At 35.8% G+C, this 17,304-nt stretch overlaps 1 protein-coding gene across 1 annotated transcript; it reads right to left on the reverse strand.

The window, feature by feature from the left end:
• Nucleotides 1–138: 138 nt before the first annotated feature.
• Nucleotides 139–4,614, reverse strand: LOC141720902 (eukaryotic translation initiation factor 3 subunit C-like). The gene is made up of 4 exons (XM_074523582.1): nt 4,524–4,614; nt 4,221–4,286; nt 2,300–4,099; nt 139–1,369 (listed from the first exon to the last, which is right to left on the reverse strand). Exons 2-4 carry the CDS (start codon nt 4,242–4,244, stop codon nt 374–376), a joined length of 2,820 nt encoding a protein of 939 aa, XP_074379683.1. The 5' UTR covers nt 4,245–4,286; nt 4,524–4,614; the 3' UTR covers nt 139–373.
• Nucleotides 4,615–17,304: the final 12,690 nt, after the last annotated feature.

Genomic DNA, 17,304 nt, shown 5'->3' on the forward strand with positions numbered 1-17,304 from the left:
TTCCTTCTAAATAAGAAATTTAACTGGAGTAAAAAAATACCATCTTGTATTCGTATAGTCTGCTGTAGATTACTAGATCATTTACTTACTATCAATCCCCATCTTCTGTGCGATAATAGCTTAATCATGCAACAAAAATCCAGAAAGCAAATTTTCAACATAAGAAAAAGCTTCTGATAGCCTAGAGTATAGCGTTACAGCAACAAAAATAATAGGAATAATATCCTTACACCCCAGGATTATAATCTTTCACCAGATATCCAAGAGTAACAAAAGAAATAAATTTTGTCCTTCAACAAGAAATGATAACAAATAGTTTGCAAAACAAGACTCAAGCAATACTCATTATGTTGCTTCACTTCTTAAACTCTTACTAACTGCGAATTCCTCTGTTGAGACTGACCATGCGGACTGAACCATCCATTTGACTTCCTCTGGCTGAATTATTCTGGTAACTTCGACCAGACCCTGCATATGAAGAATCTTGATATCGAGTACCCTGATGACCAGAAGAATACCCACCTCGGCCAGACCGATCTCTTTGATAACCGCCCGTATAATTTGGCCCTGGTGCAAATGGTCTCCCACTGCCATATCCAGACCGAGTACCACCTCCGCCTTGCCTTCCTTGTGAGAAAGGCATATTGTCTTGCCACTTACCTCCACCACCAGTTGCAGCATAATCTTGACCATCCCTGCGCCTTGTAGGTAACGGGTCTAGTCCAACTCCACCTATCCTTGCCTCAACTGCCCTCTCATTGCTTTCTGCAAGGACTGATAGCTTCTCTGTCAAGTGGAATGCCAGAGCCTGTAACCTGCTGTGCTCAACCTCATGAAATACTATGCACCGTGATGGTTGGTCCAAACTTGCATGGAGCTCTTCAGTGATCATCATTTTGCTTACAATAATGTGAGTCTGTGCATCTGTAAGATCAAACATCTTGGCAAGCTGGTCCAAGCTCAGAGAATCATATGATCGCGAATAAGCAAAAAGGTAGGTCCTCAAAGCTTCTTCCTTTATTTTGGATTTCAGCATCTCAAGAACATTCTCTCGGTTTTTAAGCAGCCTCCACACATCAAGTGACTTAATAACATCAAAGGCCTTCTGAAAGTCACCTTTGCTTAACGCCCTCGTGGCAGCCAATACATGGTCCCTGACATTTTCTGGGGGACCAGTGAATGTTTGCCTCTCACTTATTTCAAGCAGCCGACGAAGCGTCTTGCTGATATATTTGTGCTTTGCATCAAGACTATTAGCTGCCATGTTTGGTACTTCCAGTAACATGGCACATATCAAATGAACAGCCTCTAGAAGCTCCAGATTTATGTGCATGTGGTACGGCATCTGACGCCTCCTTTCCATACGCTCCTGAAAAGAAAAATTATATGCCAGAAGTCAATATATGGGGAAACCACTACCAATAAAAAAGGTAAGAACTCCCAGCACTGTAAAAAAAATTTCATGTCCTTTGAATGGAGTAGTCAAGTTAATAACGAAAGTACCAGATAAAATTTTAGGAAGTAATGAAAGTATATTAAAGTATTCAATGGAACCGAGGGGTCCAAATGGGTTCCCCGCCCATACTATTTCCCAGTTTCGTTATATTACCAGTATGGTGACTGGTAGTGAGTATATGTTCTAGCATGTATAAGAACTTCCCCGGCTCAGTTGGCATTTAAACAAGTACTTCATAAGACCAACACATGTTAAACACGCATAATATCAGTACTTTTTTTTAACACTAGATGAAAAAACATAAAAGAGGATCTAAACATTTTTTAAAAAGAATTTGTACATTTTTTAAACACTAGATGAAACAAAAGGTGATAGGGGCAGGATTTGAGCATGCACCAGGCCAATTTAAACTTTACACAATATACCCACTAAAACAAGCAACCCAAACCCCCTCCCCCCCCCTTCCCAGGCCACTGATAATGTGCAAATATAACTCCCTGCAAATCAGATTATTAGAGGTGATATTACGACCCGAACGATTTACTCATAGGGGATATAATATTACAGAAGTCTGGTATTTAAACGGTATTTGTATCATATTTATGCACAAATGAAAAGTAAAATCATGATTTAACTCCCTCCGATATGATTCTATAAACAACTAACTGCACAGCATCAAGTGCAGTCATATATCGTTTAAAATCAAGACAATCAGAGTCAAACAAATTAGTGCCCATGTATTGACCGATCAAAATAAATTTAAAGGAGAAATAATTGTTTGAAAAGATAGCAGTCCAAAATACCGCAAACATATTTGTAGTCAGAAACACAAAGTATCTATACCTGTTCTGGAGTCTTATCATGATATCGGCTCTGGGAGACACCCTGTGCAAGCAACTCTTTCACCCTTCCACCAGAATATAGCTCAGAGAGGCAACCATGTCCTTCAGAAATAAGCCCCGCCCTAAATGCACAAAGACCAAGTTGTGCCATTGCCCTGTTAAACAGTATCTGAGTTGAGATGTCCATGTGATGAATACTATCCTGCAAGTGGCTCATCAGCAACAAGTCTCGGGAGGTGGAGAACTCATCCATAATAGCATGATGGTATATGTCACACAGCATTGCACGGGCCTTGGTTCTCTCATCACCATACTTGTAGATGACAGAAACTAGGACATCCAATAATGTCCTGCCACTCTCTGGAAAAGTGGTCTTCCGGGATACGAGCTTCGGTATTACAATGAATTCGGGCGGGCCTCTACTTCCCTCAACTGATTTGAAGCCTCCGCTTACTTCTGTCCCTCCACTCTCGCCATCTTCAGTTTGGTCAGCCAATTTCCTCATGGCATCATATACTTCTTGGGGTTTATAGTATATGAGTTCAACTCTCCTCAAGGCTACTTTAGCTGCAGCCTTATTGTCCCCAACCCGTTCCAAATATTCTTGTACATTTTGGGCAAGAACAAGAAATAGAGGCTCGTCTCTTAGCCTTTCAACATACTCACGAGTGTGCGGATCAATGATCTGTAGGCTCTTAAAGAACTCAACATCGATCTTCTCGAGAAATGCAGCCAAGTTTCCCCAAATCCGAATTGTCCCCTTGAAATCAGCTCCTTTCTGTGTTTCATTCTCATCAGGTTCCACTGTGTCATCAACAAGTATATCTGGATATTGGGCAAGAATGTCAAGTACAACTAGCATATTCTGCACACATTTCTTCCACACATTTATAGGCATGTGCCCACTGAGACCTGGATTAACATCAAACTGTGCGGAGATAACACTAAAAAGAATCTCAAGTTTTTGTGCAGGAGTTTTGGCTACCCTGGTCAAGAATGTAAGCTGTTCAACAAGCTCAACCCTTCCTGTCCCCTTTCTTCCACGCGCAGCAATAGTTTCTTTAAACTTTTTGTTAACGAAATCCCATGTAACCTGACTTGGATCTTTGAACTGTTTATCCATCAGCTTGTCTTTCTTGCTCATTTTCTTCTCCCACCCAGGACCACTATCAGCTTCATCATCGTCATCTTCTTCATCATCATCCTCTCCCGAATCTGACCCAGCTTTCAACGGATCCTCCTCAAACTCAAGATCACCCTCATCATCATCATCCGACTCCTCCTCCACTTCAGCCTCCTCCTCACTCTCCGGATTCTCTCTACACTTGGTAATCAACTCCTCATACTGCCTGTTATTCTTCTTCAACTTCTGCTTCATCGAATTCAACGCCTTAGCATTACTACTACTCATCTTCTTCTTCGCCTCCTTATTCGCCATAGACTGATTCAAGAAATCCTCCAACATCACAAGCGCCTTAATATAAAGATTCGGAACTTTCTCCGACTCAGTAACCCTCATAACCTTCTCCAGCTGCTTATTAATCTTATCATAACTCTCCTGCAAACTAACCCAATCATTAATCTTCATCCCATTCTTCATCTGATCAACAGTCGCAGCCATCTCCTCAAACCGCTTATCCTTAGCGGACCTAATAACACGCTTATGCCCATCCGAGTCATCACTATCACTATCATTGTCCTGAAGATACCTACTCCCAGTCTTGGTACCAGTCGGTTCAATCACTTCCTCATCGTCATCTTGCTCAATATCACTCTCTTCCTCCTCGGTATCACTTTCTCCCTATAACCACAAAACACATACTCAATTTACAAAAAAACCGATATATCACAAAAATCTAACATTTCACCAAAATACAAATCAATTATAAAAATATTCATTAATTGAACTGTAATAAACAAACCTGAGTCCAAAATTTCGATGCCATCTTGCGAAAACTACTTTGGAAAATCAAAAATCACAACAAAAACTGCATATTCAACCAAATAAAACAATCAAAATCGAATATTTATCACATAATAATCAATCATGTGTATCACATAACAAATCTAGGTCAAAAAGCTCCTTACTCGGAATCAAAAAACAGTGTGTGTGTGTGTGAAGAAAGGGGAAAGAGATACACGAATCTAAATGCAATTCTATAAATTTGAAAACATGAATTATACATATATACGCATAAGATGAGAGATTGTATATAAATTGATACCTTGAGCGGCGGCGAAGAGAGGCTAGGGTTTGAGTGACAAAAAGAGGAGAATAAGAATAGGGAGATGAGTTATCTTATTTATTTATCACACTATTTAATATAACTGCAACTATAGATATTTTTACATGGGAGTAAAATGTTGAGTACCTTTCCATTTTATGCTATTTTCTAATATTTTTAGAAAATTTATCGAAAATATATATATTTTTAAATTTATTTTAAAAAATAGGTAGCATCGAGATTCTACCTGAGATTATAAATGTTATATTTTATGTTTTATTTATAAATTATAAATATAAGGCTGTACCTTAAATTTAAGAAAAAAGATTGCAACTTATGTAATTTTGAAAAAACTCCTTTTTTAAAAAAGTGGGTATTATATATTTATAAAATAATTAAAACTTAGACGAATGTACATCAAAATCAAATCAAAATTATATGCTTGAAATTATAATCGTTGAATAGATATATTGCAAAACATTTTTCGTTTGTTCCGCAATTTTTTTTTTAAAAATAACAACTTGATGTAGTATAATCTATTCCCGATTCATATTCACATTAACTAATTTGTTTCGATTAAAATGTGCAATTTATGCTCCAAGCGAAGTAATTATTGGTTGAGCTCTCGGTTCTTCTTTTACCAGATTAGCGATCAATTGAATTTTTTTAACTCTCAGTTCTTATTTACCACATTAGCGATCGGTTGATTTTTTTCCTAATATTTTCAAATAAAAAAGAATCCAATCAATAAATCATGAAAAATTATCCAAAATGCCTAAAATATTACAATATGCCGACCAAAATACCCGTTTTTAATTGGACCGATCCTTTTAACCCACAATCGATATTACATCGTATGGGCGTATCTGAAGGGCACATAAACGCAACAGAAACCATGAAAAATTAAATTAAAACCAGAATAAAATTGAAATCCTATGCATGATACATGCGAAAATATATATTTTAATTTGTAGTAAGATTTTTTTCCTTAAAAAAGCTTTAAGAGTTCATTAATGGAGGATTAATGGAGTTCCAAACCTTGTTGAATCAACACGTATCTCACTCTCGCGATCTACGCTTTATGACATCCACACATACGTTTTTCTTGAAGGATTGATATGTACTAGCACCCGAAAACTCCATCTCTACCTCTCTTTCTCTTTCTTCTTGAACGGCTAGGGTTTTGTAAATCATGTATCCCTATATATAAATCGTAGCCCTATATATAAATCAGCTCTCAAAAAGTTTATATAGAGAGAATAATGAGTTTTCTAATTATAATCTAATTATAAATTCATACTAATCTGAAATTCCAATTTATTATTTAATTAAATCACACTTATTTATTAATAACTTATTTCGGAATTAGTTTAAGTAATTTCTTTATTTAATTTAATTAATTAATTAAGTAATACTTAATTAATATCATAAATAAAATAAATTATTAATTTAATTTAAATTATTTCTCCTTCAATTATTCTTTGTGTGTGACCCTTTAGATTATTATTATGTTGAAAATAATTTTAATATTTCATATTAAAATTATAAACAATGAGTGAAATCTAGTAATACATTATTGCTATCCAAGTAATAATAATTGAATCGGTGATTCGATTAAACCTTTCGTGATAATGTACAATGTAATATAATATTTTTAACAAAATATTATAGATTAAACTAGAGGCATGTAACATGTCATCCTCATCATAGTTTAATCCAAGTTTTCTTAATCAATGAGTAAACTATCATATCAAATTAACATTTGAGCGTGATCACACATTTCATAGTCTAGCTCACCAATAATACACTCTTAAAATTAGGATGGTTAAATCTTTTTTATATCATTGATATTTCTCATACGATTCATAATATACCCGAAATACGCTTTTATCATTACTCAATCAAATGTAACTTTTAATGTAATCAAAGTACATTAGTTCATATATAAAAATATAATAATTTCAAATCTAAGGACCATTACATCATTATCACAGTAATAATTACTTATGACATAACAAACATGTAGAATCTCACATTGGTTCTGTCCAACACCATGTACATTTACATCTGACTGTGTTTTTGACTATAGTATCACTATACCTGTTAGTCCCAAAGTATCGTAGAAGAGAGGGTTGAATACGATACCTACAATCTTTTTCGATTCGTTTCAAGTTCTTCGTTAAAAGTACAGAATCAAAAACAACACAAAACAATTCGAGGAATATATTATTTTATTAATGTAAACCTTGAGGTTGCTACAATCTAATCAAAGTATTGATTAACTACAATAAATTCAACAGCATAACATTCTGTTTACAAGGATAATAAATGTGAAGCTTTAATGGAGCTTTCGTAAACTTTCGGTGTTTACAGAAGAAGATAACCAGCTCAAATTCAATTACATTCCATTGCTGCTTTGTAGTCTTTCAAAATTAAATAGACAGCTGGCCAATTATTGTCCACACAAATCATTTAACTTTGCTGCACATTGAATCAGTGAACAACACCTTTGTGGCGACATACCTATGGCGACAAGCTTTCTCTATGTATCCTCTGTGGCGACAGAGTTGTCTTGTTATTCTCTGTGGTGACAACCTCTGTGGCGACAAGCTTCTATGACGACAATTGCTCTCCTGTGGCGACAACCTCTATGGCGACAGTTGCCTTGAGCAATTGTTCCAACACCTCTGTGGCGACAAGAGCTTCTGTGGCGACAGAGTTGCCTTAGAGCAATATCTCTGTGGTTACATCTCCTGTGGCGACATGGGTGCCTTGGTGCCATTTCTCTGTGGTTACATCTCCTGTGGCGACAGGTAGAGAGAGCTGTCTTTTACTTAGAATATTTTTGGCTCTTTGTCAAACCATTTCTCAATGTATCTATCATTTTTCTTCTGTTAATTGAATCAAAATACTTCCTTGAATGCTGATGTTTGGTGCACTGGTCTGGTTCACAAACAACTAGTACTGAGAGGATCCTGATTCAATTTATCTTGTGATTCTGAGTTGATACATACTGATGTTTATCCATTGCTTCTTTCACTGAACCCTTGATCTGTAACATTTGAAGTCAATACATGAAACTGATACTTAAAGCCCCTTGATGTCTTATTCTTCATGGCTGCTTGAACATAGTAATGAACTTCCTCCCATGATCTGTAGGAGGACTTAATGAATCAATCACATCATTTGGTTCTTTGTATTTATCATGTCTTCATCTGAAGGGTTCCTGTGCTTCACAGTTTAATAATGTTTATATGTTTCTATTTTCATGTTGAGTTATAAATCCTCGATTACATGTTACATTACATTATGCTTTACAATCTCGCCCTATTTGATTGTTAGAGTTCGTCAAGCAAATCCTTAAGGATAACTCAACTGATAATAAGAAAAAGTATGAACTGTAAAACAGATAAATATTTTAAATACATTTTGGATTACATATTCATTTCCAGATTTCTTAAGATACAAATTACAAAGAAGTGTTCCTCTATCCTGAACATATACTCCATGTCTTCTTTGTCTTTGTCTTCTTCTGCTTCCTGCTTCCTTCTTCTTCTTGAGGCTGAACGGATTTTCTCTTAGAGACTTTCTTCTTTGGAGGAGATTCTTTCATCTCATTCAATCTAGCTTGAACACAATCACGAGCTTCGATTTCAAGTGCATTGACCGGAGGTGGATTGTTTAGCTCATGAAGCATTATCTCAAGATACTTGACTTTAGAACATTTAGGAACCAGATCAAACAACAGAGAGGATTTTCTGGACATTACGAAGACTGTTATCCTTTTTGGATGTCCTCTTACTCTTCTAGTGTCATTGATCGACTCTTCTTCCATTACTTCATCAAGAATCTTTATGATAGGGATCAAAGCAACCTTGTCATCTTTACAAGTAGATAGTTTGACATCCGTCAAGGCTTGCTGAATTGAGCTTGATTCACTTGTCCTGAAGTCTTTGATTCCGATTCTGCATTTGTTGATTCTAACGACTAACTCTCCTTCACTGTCAATGCTGATTATGGGTTCAGTATCTTTGAGAAGATTAATTTCTGCTTCTCCATTAATGAACACCATCTCATGATATTCTCTTATAATTGCTCTCATATCCTTCTCCGTGTTTCTGATCATCTTGTCATTGAGCCTATAAGCGTATAGAACTTCAGCAGCTTTGACATCTGCTTCAGATCTCTTAACACCTAGAGCTGTCAGCTTAGCTCTTTTGCTCCTTAGTTGACTTTCCAGAAAGGTAAGTTGTAGATACCGAATGCTTCTTATGTGTTGGTCATACATGGTGATATTCTGCAATCTACCACCCGCAACAAGTTTGATCACGAATGGATACATAAATGCTTGAGGAGATAAATCCATCATCATTCTCCAAAGTCTGTCTCTGAAGTATTCATTTTCATTCAATTTCAACCATGGGATCTTTGAGGCTAAGACAAACAGTTCAACAATGTTCAACTTCTTCAGTACACTAGTAGACACTTTCATCTGTAGACCATCTCTGTGATTGATAGTGATCTTACATCCATTCTTCAGAATGTTCACAGTAGTTCCAGTAATTACTTTGCTGAACTGATCATAGAACTCATGGATGTTTACATATGTCTCTCTGTAGTGCTTCACAGTTCTCAACAGATTAGAGTTTCCAGGGTCTGAATAGTGATATATTTCTGGTTTATCCATTTTCTTCTTTATTTCTTCCCATTTACTTCTTTTCCTGTTAGCTCGAAGATATGCTTCTCTCTCCTCTCTGTTCCTTTTTCTTTGAATAGCTCTTTGAATTCTTGCTATGGATCTTTCTATTTCTTCTTGAATTTCCAAATAAGAGCGACTGATTTTCTCTGTGATTCCATAGGATATATAATAACCCCAAAATTTTGAACTTTTTGTAACCCTTATGAATAGTGTTTTTGCTGATATTTCTGAACAAGAAAACTTTTCATGCCACACTATGTAGGGGTTCTTATATGGATATTCTGAGATTTTATTGGTACTCTATATGATATATAAGTGTATGTAAAGATCGTCAGAATCCAAACCCGAACACTTTGATTTTTCCCGGAAATCCACCAGATATCGAAAGAATTGAGTATAAGGTAACAGGATAAAAAGGATTTAAATTCAAGGATTTTAATAGAGGATCATAAAAAGGAATATAATGTATTGAGAAAGGTTAAGGGAACCTAAGTAATAAGATCCCGGGTATGATCCCTCAAACGAGAAACGAGAACGAAAGATAAGCGAACCGTATAACAGATCAGCGGTCATTACACAAACAATTAGGAGTTAATCAAGGAGGTCAGGGATGATGAGGTCATCAAACCAATAAGAAGAGGGCAAGTAAGGGATGATGACATAACAAGGTGACATAAGCATGACATAAGGGGGAAGGAGGTGTGGTTGATTTAAAACCACACAAAGTTCATGGTTAAAAAGGTAATTAACCAAAATCAAGCTAAAAACAACCAACCAACAATCATTTCACCCAAAACACAAAGATCATTTCATTTTCTTCATCTTGCTCTCGGCTTTTCTTCTTTTCCAAAGAAAGAAAAATCAAAATCCTAGTTCCAAGCTTTGTTAAATCACAAGGTAATTATCCAAGACTCCTTATGCATAATTATGGATATCCTATAAGTTTGAGCTCCTAAATCATTCACAATCTCTTCCTAAAAATCATGGAAGAAGATGGTGAATAGTGTTTTTCAAGAACTAAATTTTTTGTTCTTGAAGTTTTGTTTAGATTAAGCTTGGATAAGGACTTTAAGGGTGATTCCAAGCCATTCTCTTGATTTTCCACTCTCCAAGGAAGGTATAACCCCTCCAAACCCTAACTTTATTTGAGTAATTAGGTTTAGTTTTGTTGTTATAATTCATGAGAGGTTTGTTAGTTATAAATGTAGAGATTAGTTGATTTTGTGAAGTTTTTGGAGTGGTAGTTCTTGGATTGTTGATTAATGAACTTAAGTGTAGTTAAATTCAAGTTTAAGAATAAGTATAAATTGTTAATGTTGAGTTGTTGGGGCTGTTATGATGTAGTATGGATGGATTTTTGATTGGGTTGTGATTGTGGATTGATTGTGGGTTGAATTAGAGTGTTTTAAATTTGGGAAATCGCGTAAACATAGTCGTCGTAATATCCGATTTACTTTAGGCTGTTTTGTTCTTAACATTAGGACCCAAGAAGTCCCTGCTAGGTTTTGACCATTGCCATGAATAGATAGTTCATGTTACGAGCTTCGTTTTGATATGTGGTTCGTTTGATTCCGATGTACGGTTTAGGAGAAACGGCCGTTTTAAGTAACGACGTTTCGCGAACGAACCATTACCCCTCGCCTTACTTTGAAACATAGGTTAAAGACCTTAAAGGACTAATTGGAGTATGAAACATTTATGTAAAGTGTAATAGGCAGTTGGTAAGACACTCGCGAAAGAATCTCCTTAAAACTCGTAATGGTTAATTTATTAAAAATGGTGGAGCCGAGGGTACTCGAGCGACTTAAGTGAATCATTAAGCGCAAAGCGAGCGTTAGAGTCTAAATTGGTTAAAGTATAGATTTATAAGTGACTTTGGTTTAATTCCAACTTATATGTTGTTTATAGGTTACCAGACTCGTCCCAAGCCATTTGTAACCCCAGTCGCTCAGACAAGTTTTCTACCCGCTATACTGTTGTTGTGATGTATATATGTATATGCATTGTCTTGTGATAAATGCATATTTGTTATTAGCAAAGTCTTGCAATATATTGTAGTATGTGATATGGTATATATGCATGCTTGGTTCGTAATCTTGATACATATATCTGTTGATTCAGTTGATAATACCCATGCTAGAGATAAGCGGTAATTTGCATATACCCTTAGTAAAGGGGACCCCAAGGTGAACATATTTCTAAACCGGGAGTCGATGTTCCCGAGTATATTATATATATATATATATTTATATATATATGGATATAGTTTTCAAAACTATTGATCGAATAAGGTTTATTCGATAACTTTATTTTATTTAATGAATATTATTTGAATATTCATTCGAGGACTTATGACTCTGTTTATTCTATTTAATGATTATTATTTGAATATTCATTTGAGGATGTATGACTCCGTTTATTTTATTTAATGAATATTATTTATAATATTCATTCGAGGTATTAAGTCTCCGCTTATTATTTAATAATATCCTTTATTTTATTAAAGAATAATGTTTCGATAATCAAACTTATTTTCGATTATTCGAATAAAGATAGTACTTTCATATAAGTATATCTTTGGTTATTTAATATCCATTTCAAGTATGAGTTTTAAAACTTCTACTTCAATTATTTTTATAAGGATTATCTTTATGAGAATATTATTTAAATAATAATATTCACATATTTCTAATATATCGGGACTGATTTATTTTAATAAATCAGAAGTACTCCAAACATTCTTAAAAATGTTTTCGAGTCTTCAAAATGATTTCTAAAAGTTAGGGCGGATCCCAAAACTCATTCTTTTATATTTAAGATCCTCCTTTCGAAGGGGATTTAAATACTCGCTCAAAATCTGGGGGATCCGGCTCTGTGGTGTATTTTACATTCGCAACGTGGTTGCTGTTTTGAGAAAATAATTTGATTACTTGCCCAACGTTCGGGAAGTAAGTCCATCTAATTGAGTCGGCATAAGCGACAGGCCGGGGTACGGTCTATCAAAGTGTAAGTGGCTGGGTGGCAGTCCATCAACGCGTAAGAGGCCGGGTGGCGGTCCAGCACAAGGTCCTTATGTGGCCAGGATGATGACCGGTGGGGGATTCATCCATCTACTAGTAGAAAAGGTTACTTATTGGTATATTTGCCTGATCAGCAAGATGTCGGGTTTATGCCAAAATTCTTTTCCTTTCCAAAATTCATTGGATGTTATAAACTCTGTTCATACTTTACATAACAGAGGTTCCAGGAAATGTTTAAGAGATATATATGTGGATATATATATCGCGACTAAATAAAGTATCTCGTAACTTTATTTCATTCAATAATATTTCAAAGATTGAATCTATTCAAGTCTTAACTTGTGGTCTCATCTATGGGATGACCTTTTGAACCCTATAATACTTTGAACAGTGGTAGTTCAAATAGCTTTATAAATGATATAAGTATAGTGAAATATTTGGTAACTTCATCCCTTATTTTTGCTTATATCCAGTAAGTAATTATCTTACACCTGATAAAGGTTTCCATCAAGTTATCCATTTAGATACTTGCGTTATTGTTTACACTATATATTATCTTGGTAGCTGTAATGCTCACTCTTTCTTTATTTCTTCATCACACAACAACAGTTAGGAAAGATGGCCAGACTCCAGCAGACCCAGCGCAAGAGCGTGGGAAGCGCCCCGCGCCTTCCCGTTGAGATCATAGCTGCTATAGCTGCAGAGGTAGATCTATCTGTAGATCAGACCTTCTACTTTTGGGAATCAATTATGTATAATTATAACTTGTGGCAGATAATGGCAATTAATTGTAAACTTATCAAGTAATCATTTTGGGTTGTAATAACTTTTAAATTGTGGATTCAAAGACTTGTATTTATTTCAATTTCATCTCTGAGACTATAACGGGTTGTGGTGTGTGTTAGTGTGGGGTCACAGCATGAGGTTATTTATTGTTAATTAAGTGAAGTGATATTGTGGAAAGAAAGACCGTGACGACCCGGATCCCTGACCCCGGATCTGGGGGTGTTACAGGATAGACAGTCATCTGAGAAAGCATCTTCATCTTCAAATTCTTCATCCTCTGTGATGATCATTCTTTCTTCCGTGGCCACTTTTTCAAATCTTGGCTCACACCCTATCGGAACATCACTTTCATCTATTTTACCTTCTTCAGAAAATAAAGGCCTTGGAGCATATATCTGAGACAACAGATTTCTCTGAGTTGTAATGATTCGGCTCAGATGCCCTGATTGCTCCCCCTGAGATGTTGCGCTTTCCTTAGAGAATTTTTCCTTTAGGAGCACCATTTCATCAATTCTCTCCTCTAGCTCTTCCTTCATCTCTACTTCAAATTCATCATAAGTACCAGTGGTATAAAAGGAATCTTGAAGTAGATTAACAACAGTGTCCACTTGTAAGACCCCCAAATCCGGGGCCGGGGATCCGGGTTGTCACGAGTTCCATTTCCCTTAATAAAACTTAATCTTAATAATCAACCAACTACTGCGTACTGTGACCCCACAATATACACACACACCACAAGTTATAGTCTCAGAGATGAATATCCAAAAATAACACAAGTCATTTTATTCCACAATTATAAGCCATTACACCTCAAAAGGGTTTCTGAATAAATTTACATATTCTTTGCCATTATTACAATTCATAAATATACATAAGTCTGGTACATTAAAAGTTGAAAGCCTAGCCTATTGGTAGTTCCTACCTCAGCCACAACGGCATCAACGCCTACAGGAAACTGCAGAACATTTCCTATCCAATCATGAATTGGGAGCTTTGTCCTCATCTTGTATATCTGTAGTTGTGTGATGAAAGAAAAAGCAAGGGTGAGCAACAAGCCCACCGAAATAATATGTATAATAATTTATAATATATGAGCATTCTCATAGTACTCATGAAAGTCTTGGTCAAGGAGAAATGAACCAAATTTGATATCTTAATGCGACGAAGTCGCAAAATATTCAGTATATATACACATATATACTTTTCAAAATCTTTGAAATCCTCTGACATGTATAATATACACAGAGTTCCAGTTTATAATTGTATGAAAATATCGTCGCAAGGTGATCTCATATATCTAACTTTGTCTCAACATTTTTCTGAAAATCTTTGTCATGCATAAGATAATCGTTAACTAGATATAAGTTGGAAAGATGAAGTTACGAGATACTCCAATATACTTATATCTTTTTCGAATACTACTTGAACTACCATCGTTCAAGGTATAAATAGTTCATCCCACAGATGAAGTTACAAGACATAACTTGTATAGAATCAATCTTTGAAATATCATCACAAGGAAATGAAGTTACGAGATACTTCATTTGATGAAATGTCATTTTAAAAATTCGACCCTGCCAACACTCAACAATCGCCCAGCCGTAGCCTTTCTTTCGAAGTGCTCTGGGTAGTGTTGCAGAAATATCCAACTGTATGATGAACTCATTACGAGAGTTTACCGCGCCAGGAAGACCACTCACGATGATCAGTCGCATTAGTGCAACCCCACCATTTTCTACATGTAGAGGAGAACAGTCGGATTTACTTGTCAACCGAACACTGGACTCCTAAGGAATGGGCCGTCTTAGCGGAACTTCCGGGCCATTTGGGCCAATATAATAAGGCTGGGCCGGCGCCACTCGACCACTTACGCCACTCCTAGTTCAGATGAAATCTATGACTCTGAAACGTAAAGCTCGTCCCCCCTTTCCCCAAGTAGAAACTTGTTGATACGGCTCCACCAAGAAGTCGTATCTAGTTGGAAAGGAAAACTCACCGATATTTCCCAGGCGATGCCTGTTAATGGATTAACTTGTTCCAAGAATTTTACTTCCCGAGTGTTGGGTAAGTATTCAAAAACTCTTTTATCAAAACAGCAACCTTGTTGCGAATATAAAAATACATCACGGAGCTGGATCCCTCAGATTTTTTGAGCGAGTTTTTAAATCCCCCTCGAAAGGAAGATCTTAAATTTGAAAATGAGTTTTGGGATCCGCTCTAACCTTCCAAAAATAGTTTTGATAAAGCTTGAAAATAATCTCTGGAAATATTTAAAGTAAGAATGATTTGATAGTATCAATTATTTTCCGAATACTTGGCAATTATCGAAACATTATTCTTTAGGAAAATAAATAATATTATTTAATAAAATAAGCGGAATCATAAGTCCTCGAATAAATATTCAAAATAATATTCATTAAATAAAATAAGCGGAGTCATAAGTCCTCGAATGAATATTCAAAAATAATATTCATTTTAAAAAATAAAACTATCGAATAAACCTTATTCGATTAATAGTTTTGCAAACTATATATATAATATACTCGGGAACATCGCCTCCCGGTTTAGAAAATGTTCACCTTTGGGCCCCCTATACTAAGGGTATACGCAACTACTGCTTATCTCTAGCATAGGTATTATGCAACTTATAAGCAATTGAATCAACAATTAGATATCAAGATTACGAAACAGGCATGCATATATACCATATCAGCATGCTCCAATATATTGCAAGATTTGCTAATAACAATCATGCACTTATCACAAGATAATGCATATACATATATACATCACAACAACAGTATAACGGGTAGAAAACTTGCCTGAGTGTTCCGGGATGGACTTAAGCTTAGACTGGGTCCGGTAACCAATGAACAACAACATAATCCGGAATTAGACCACAGTCGCTTAAGAAACTAGTCAAAACTCACTCATACCCTAACGGTCGCTTATACACTTAACAATTTGCGTTAATCATTTGCGTACCCTCGGCTCCACCAATTTTAATAAATTAACCGTTACGAATTTTAAGGAGACTCTTTCACGAATACTCTACCAACTACCTAACCCACTTTACATAATTGTTTCGTAATCCAATTAGTTTTTTAAGGGCCTTAAACAAGGTTTCAAAATTAAGCGAGGGGTAAAGGTTCGTTCGCGAAACACCGTAACTTAAAACGGTCGTTTCTCCTAAACCGTAAATCGGATCTAAGCGACAACATACCAAAACGAAGCTTACGACATGATTTAGATAAATATGGCAAATTTACAGATTGGTCAGTGAGTTATCTGGTCCGAGATTCATGTACAACAGTCTAAGGAAAACGGGCATTACGACGGCTATGTTTACGAGTTTTCCAAGTTTCTCACTACACCAAAACCTCACCAAACAACCCACAATTATTAACACATCAAAACCTCAACTAAATAATACTATACCAGTCCTTATTCTCCAGATTCTTCATCTCAACCAACCACAATCAAGTTCTATTAACTATAACAAGATTCATTCACCAAATCACTCCAAATTCAAATCAAACTACTAATAATCAAAGATCATACTTCTCATTTAGAAAACCAACCATCAAACTCACTAATAATAAAAGTAAAGGCAATGGTTTGAAGTTTATACCTTCCTTGGGAGGTGTTAAGTTGCTAGGAAGCCTTAGGGAGCCTCCTACAAGCTTAATCTTTCCAAGAAATCAAGAACACAAAGTTAGGCTTTGAAGTTTCTAAAAGTACAATTGAAAGAAATGTAAAAATGAGGGTCTTACCATGCTTATTTGGACGAGACTTGTGAACAAGAGTTGTAGGCCATCTCAATAAATTTCCAACGAGCTATAGAACACAACATTTGAGTGAGTATTGAAGGAGATATGATAGTTTGAAGTTGTTGGGTTTGTTTTGGCAGAGAGCTTTGAAGCTTGGAATGGGGTAGAGAAGATGAATGGTGCTTGGTTGATTTTTTGGAAAGTGAAATGAATTTACTTGGTTGTAAATCAACCTTGCAAAATTTCTTGGTTTTGCTTTTTTATTACATCATTGCTTGCATCATCAATATACCACATGTCCACTTCTTGTGGTGTAAGGGTGTCTTAACCTTTAACCACATATTTTAGCTTCTCTTGGAAGCTTCCTACCCATTCTACTTGTATGTGCTTGCCCCTTGGTCGTTTATTTGTTTTAAGATTCGCTTAACTCTCGTTCTCATTGATTGTTTGAAGGATCATATCCGGGTTCTCATTACTTGGGTTCCCTTAAACCTTTTACAATCTTT

Source organism: Apium graveolens, chromosome 4, assembly GCF_009905375.1.
Source record: "Apium graveolens cultivar Ventura chromosome 4, ASM990537v1, whole genome shotgun sequence".
Classification (NCBI taxonomy): Eukaryota; Viridiplantae; Streptophyta; class Magnoliopsida; order Apiales; family Apiaceae; genus Apium; species Apium graveolens.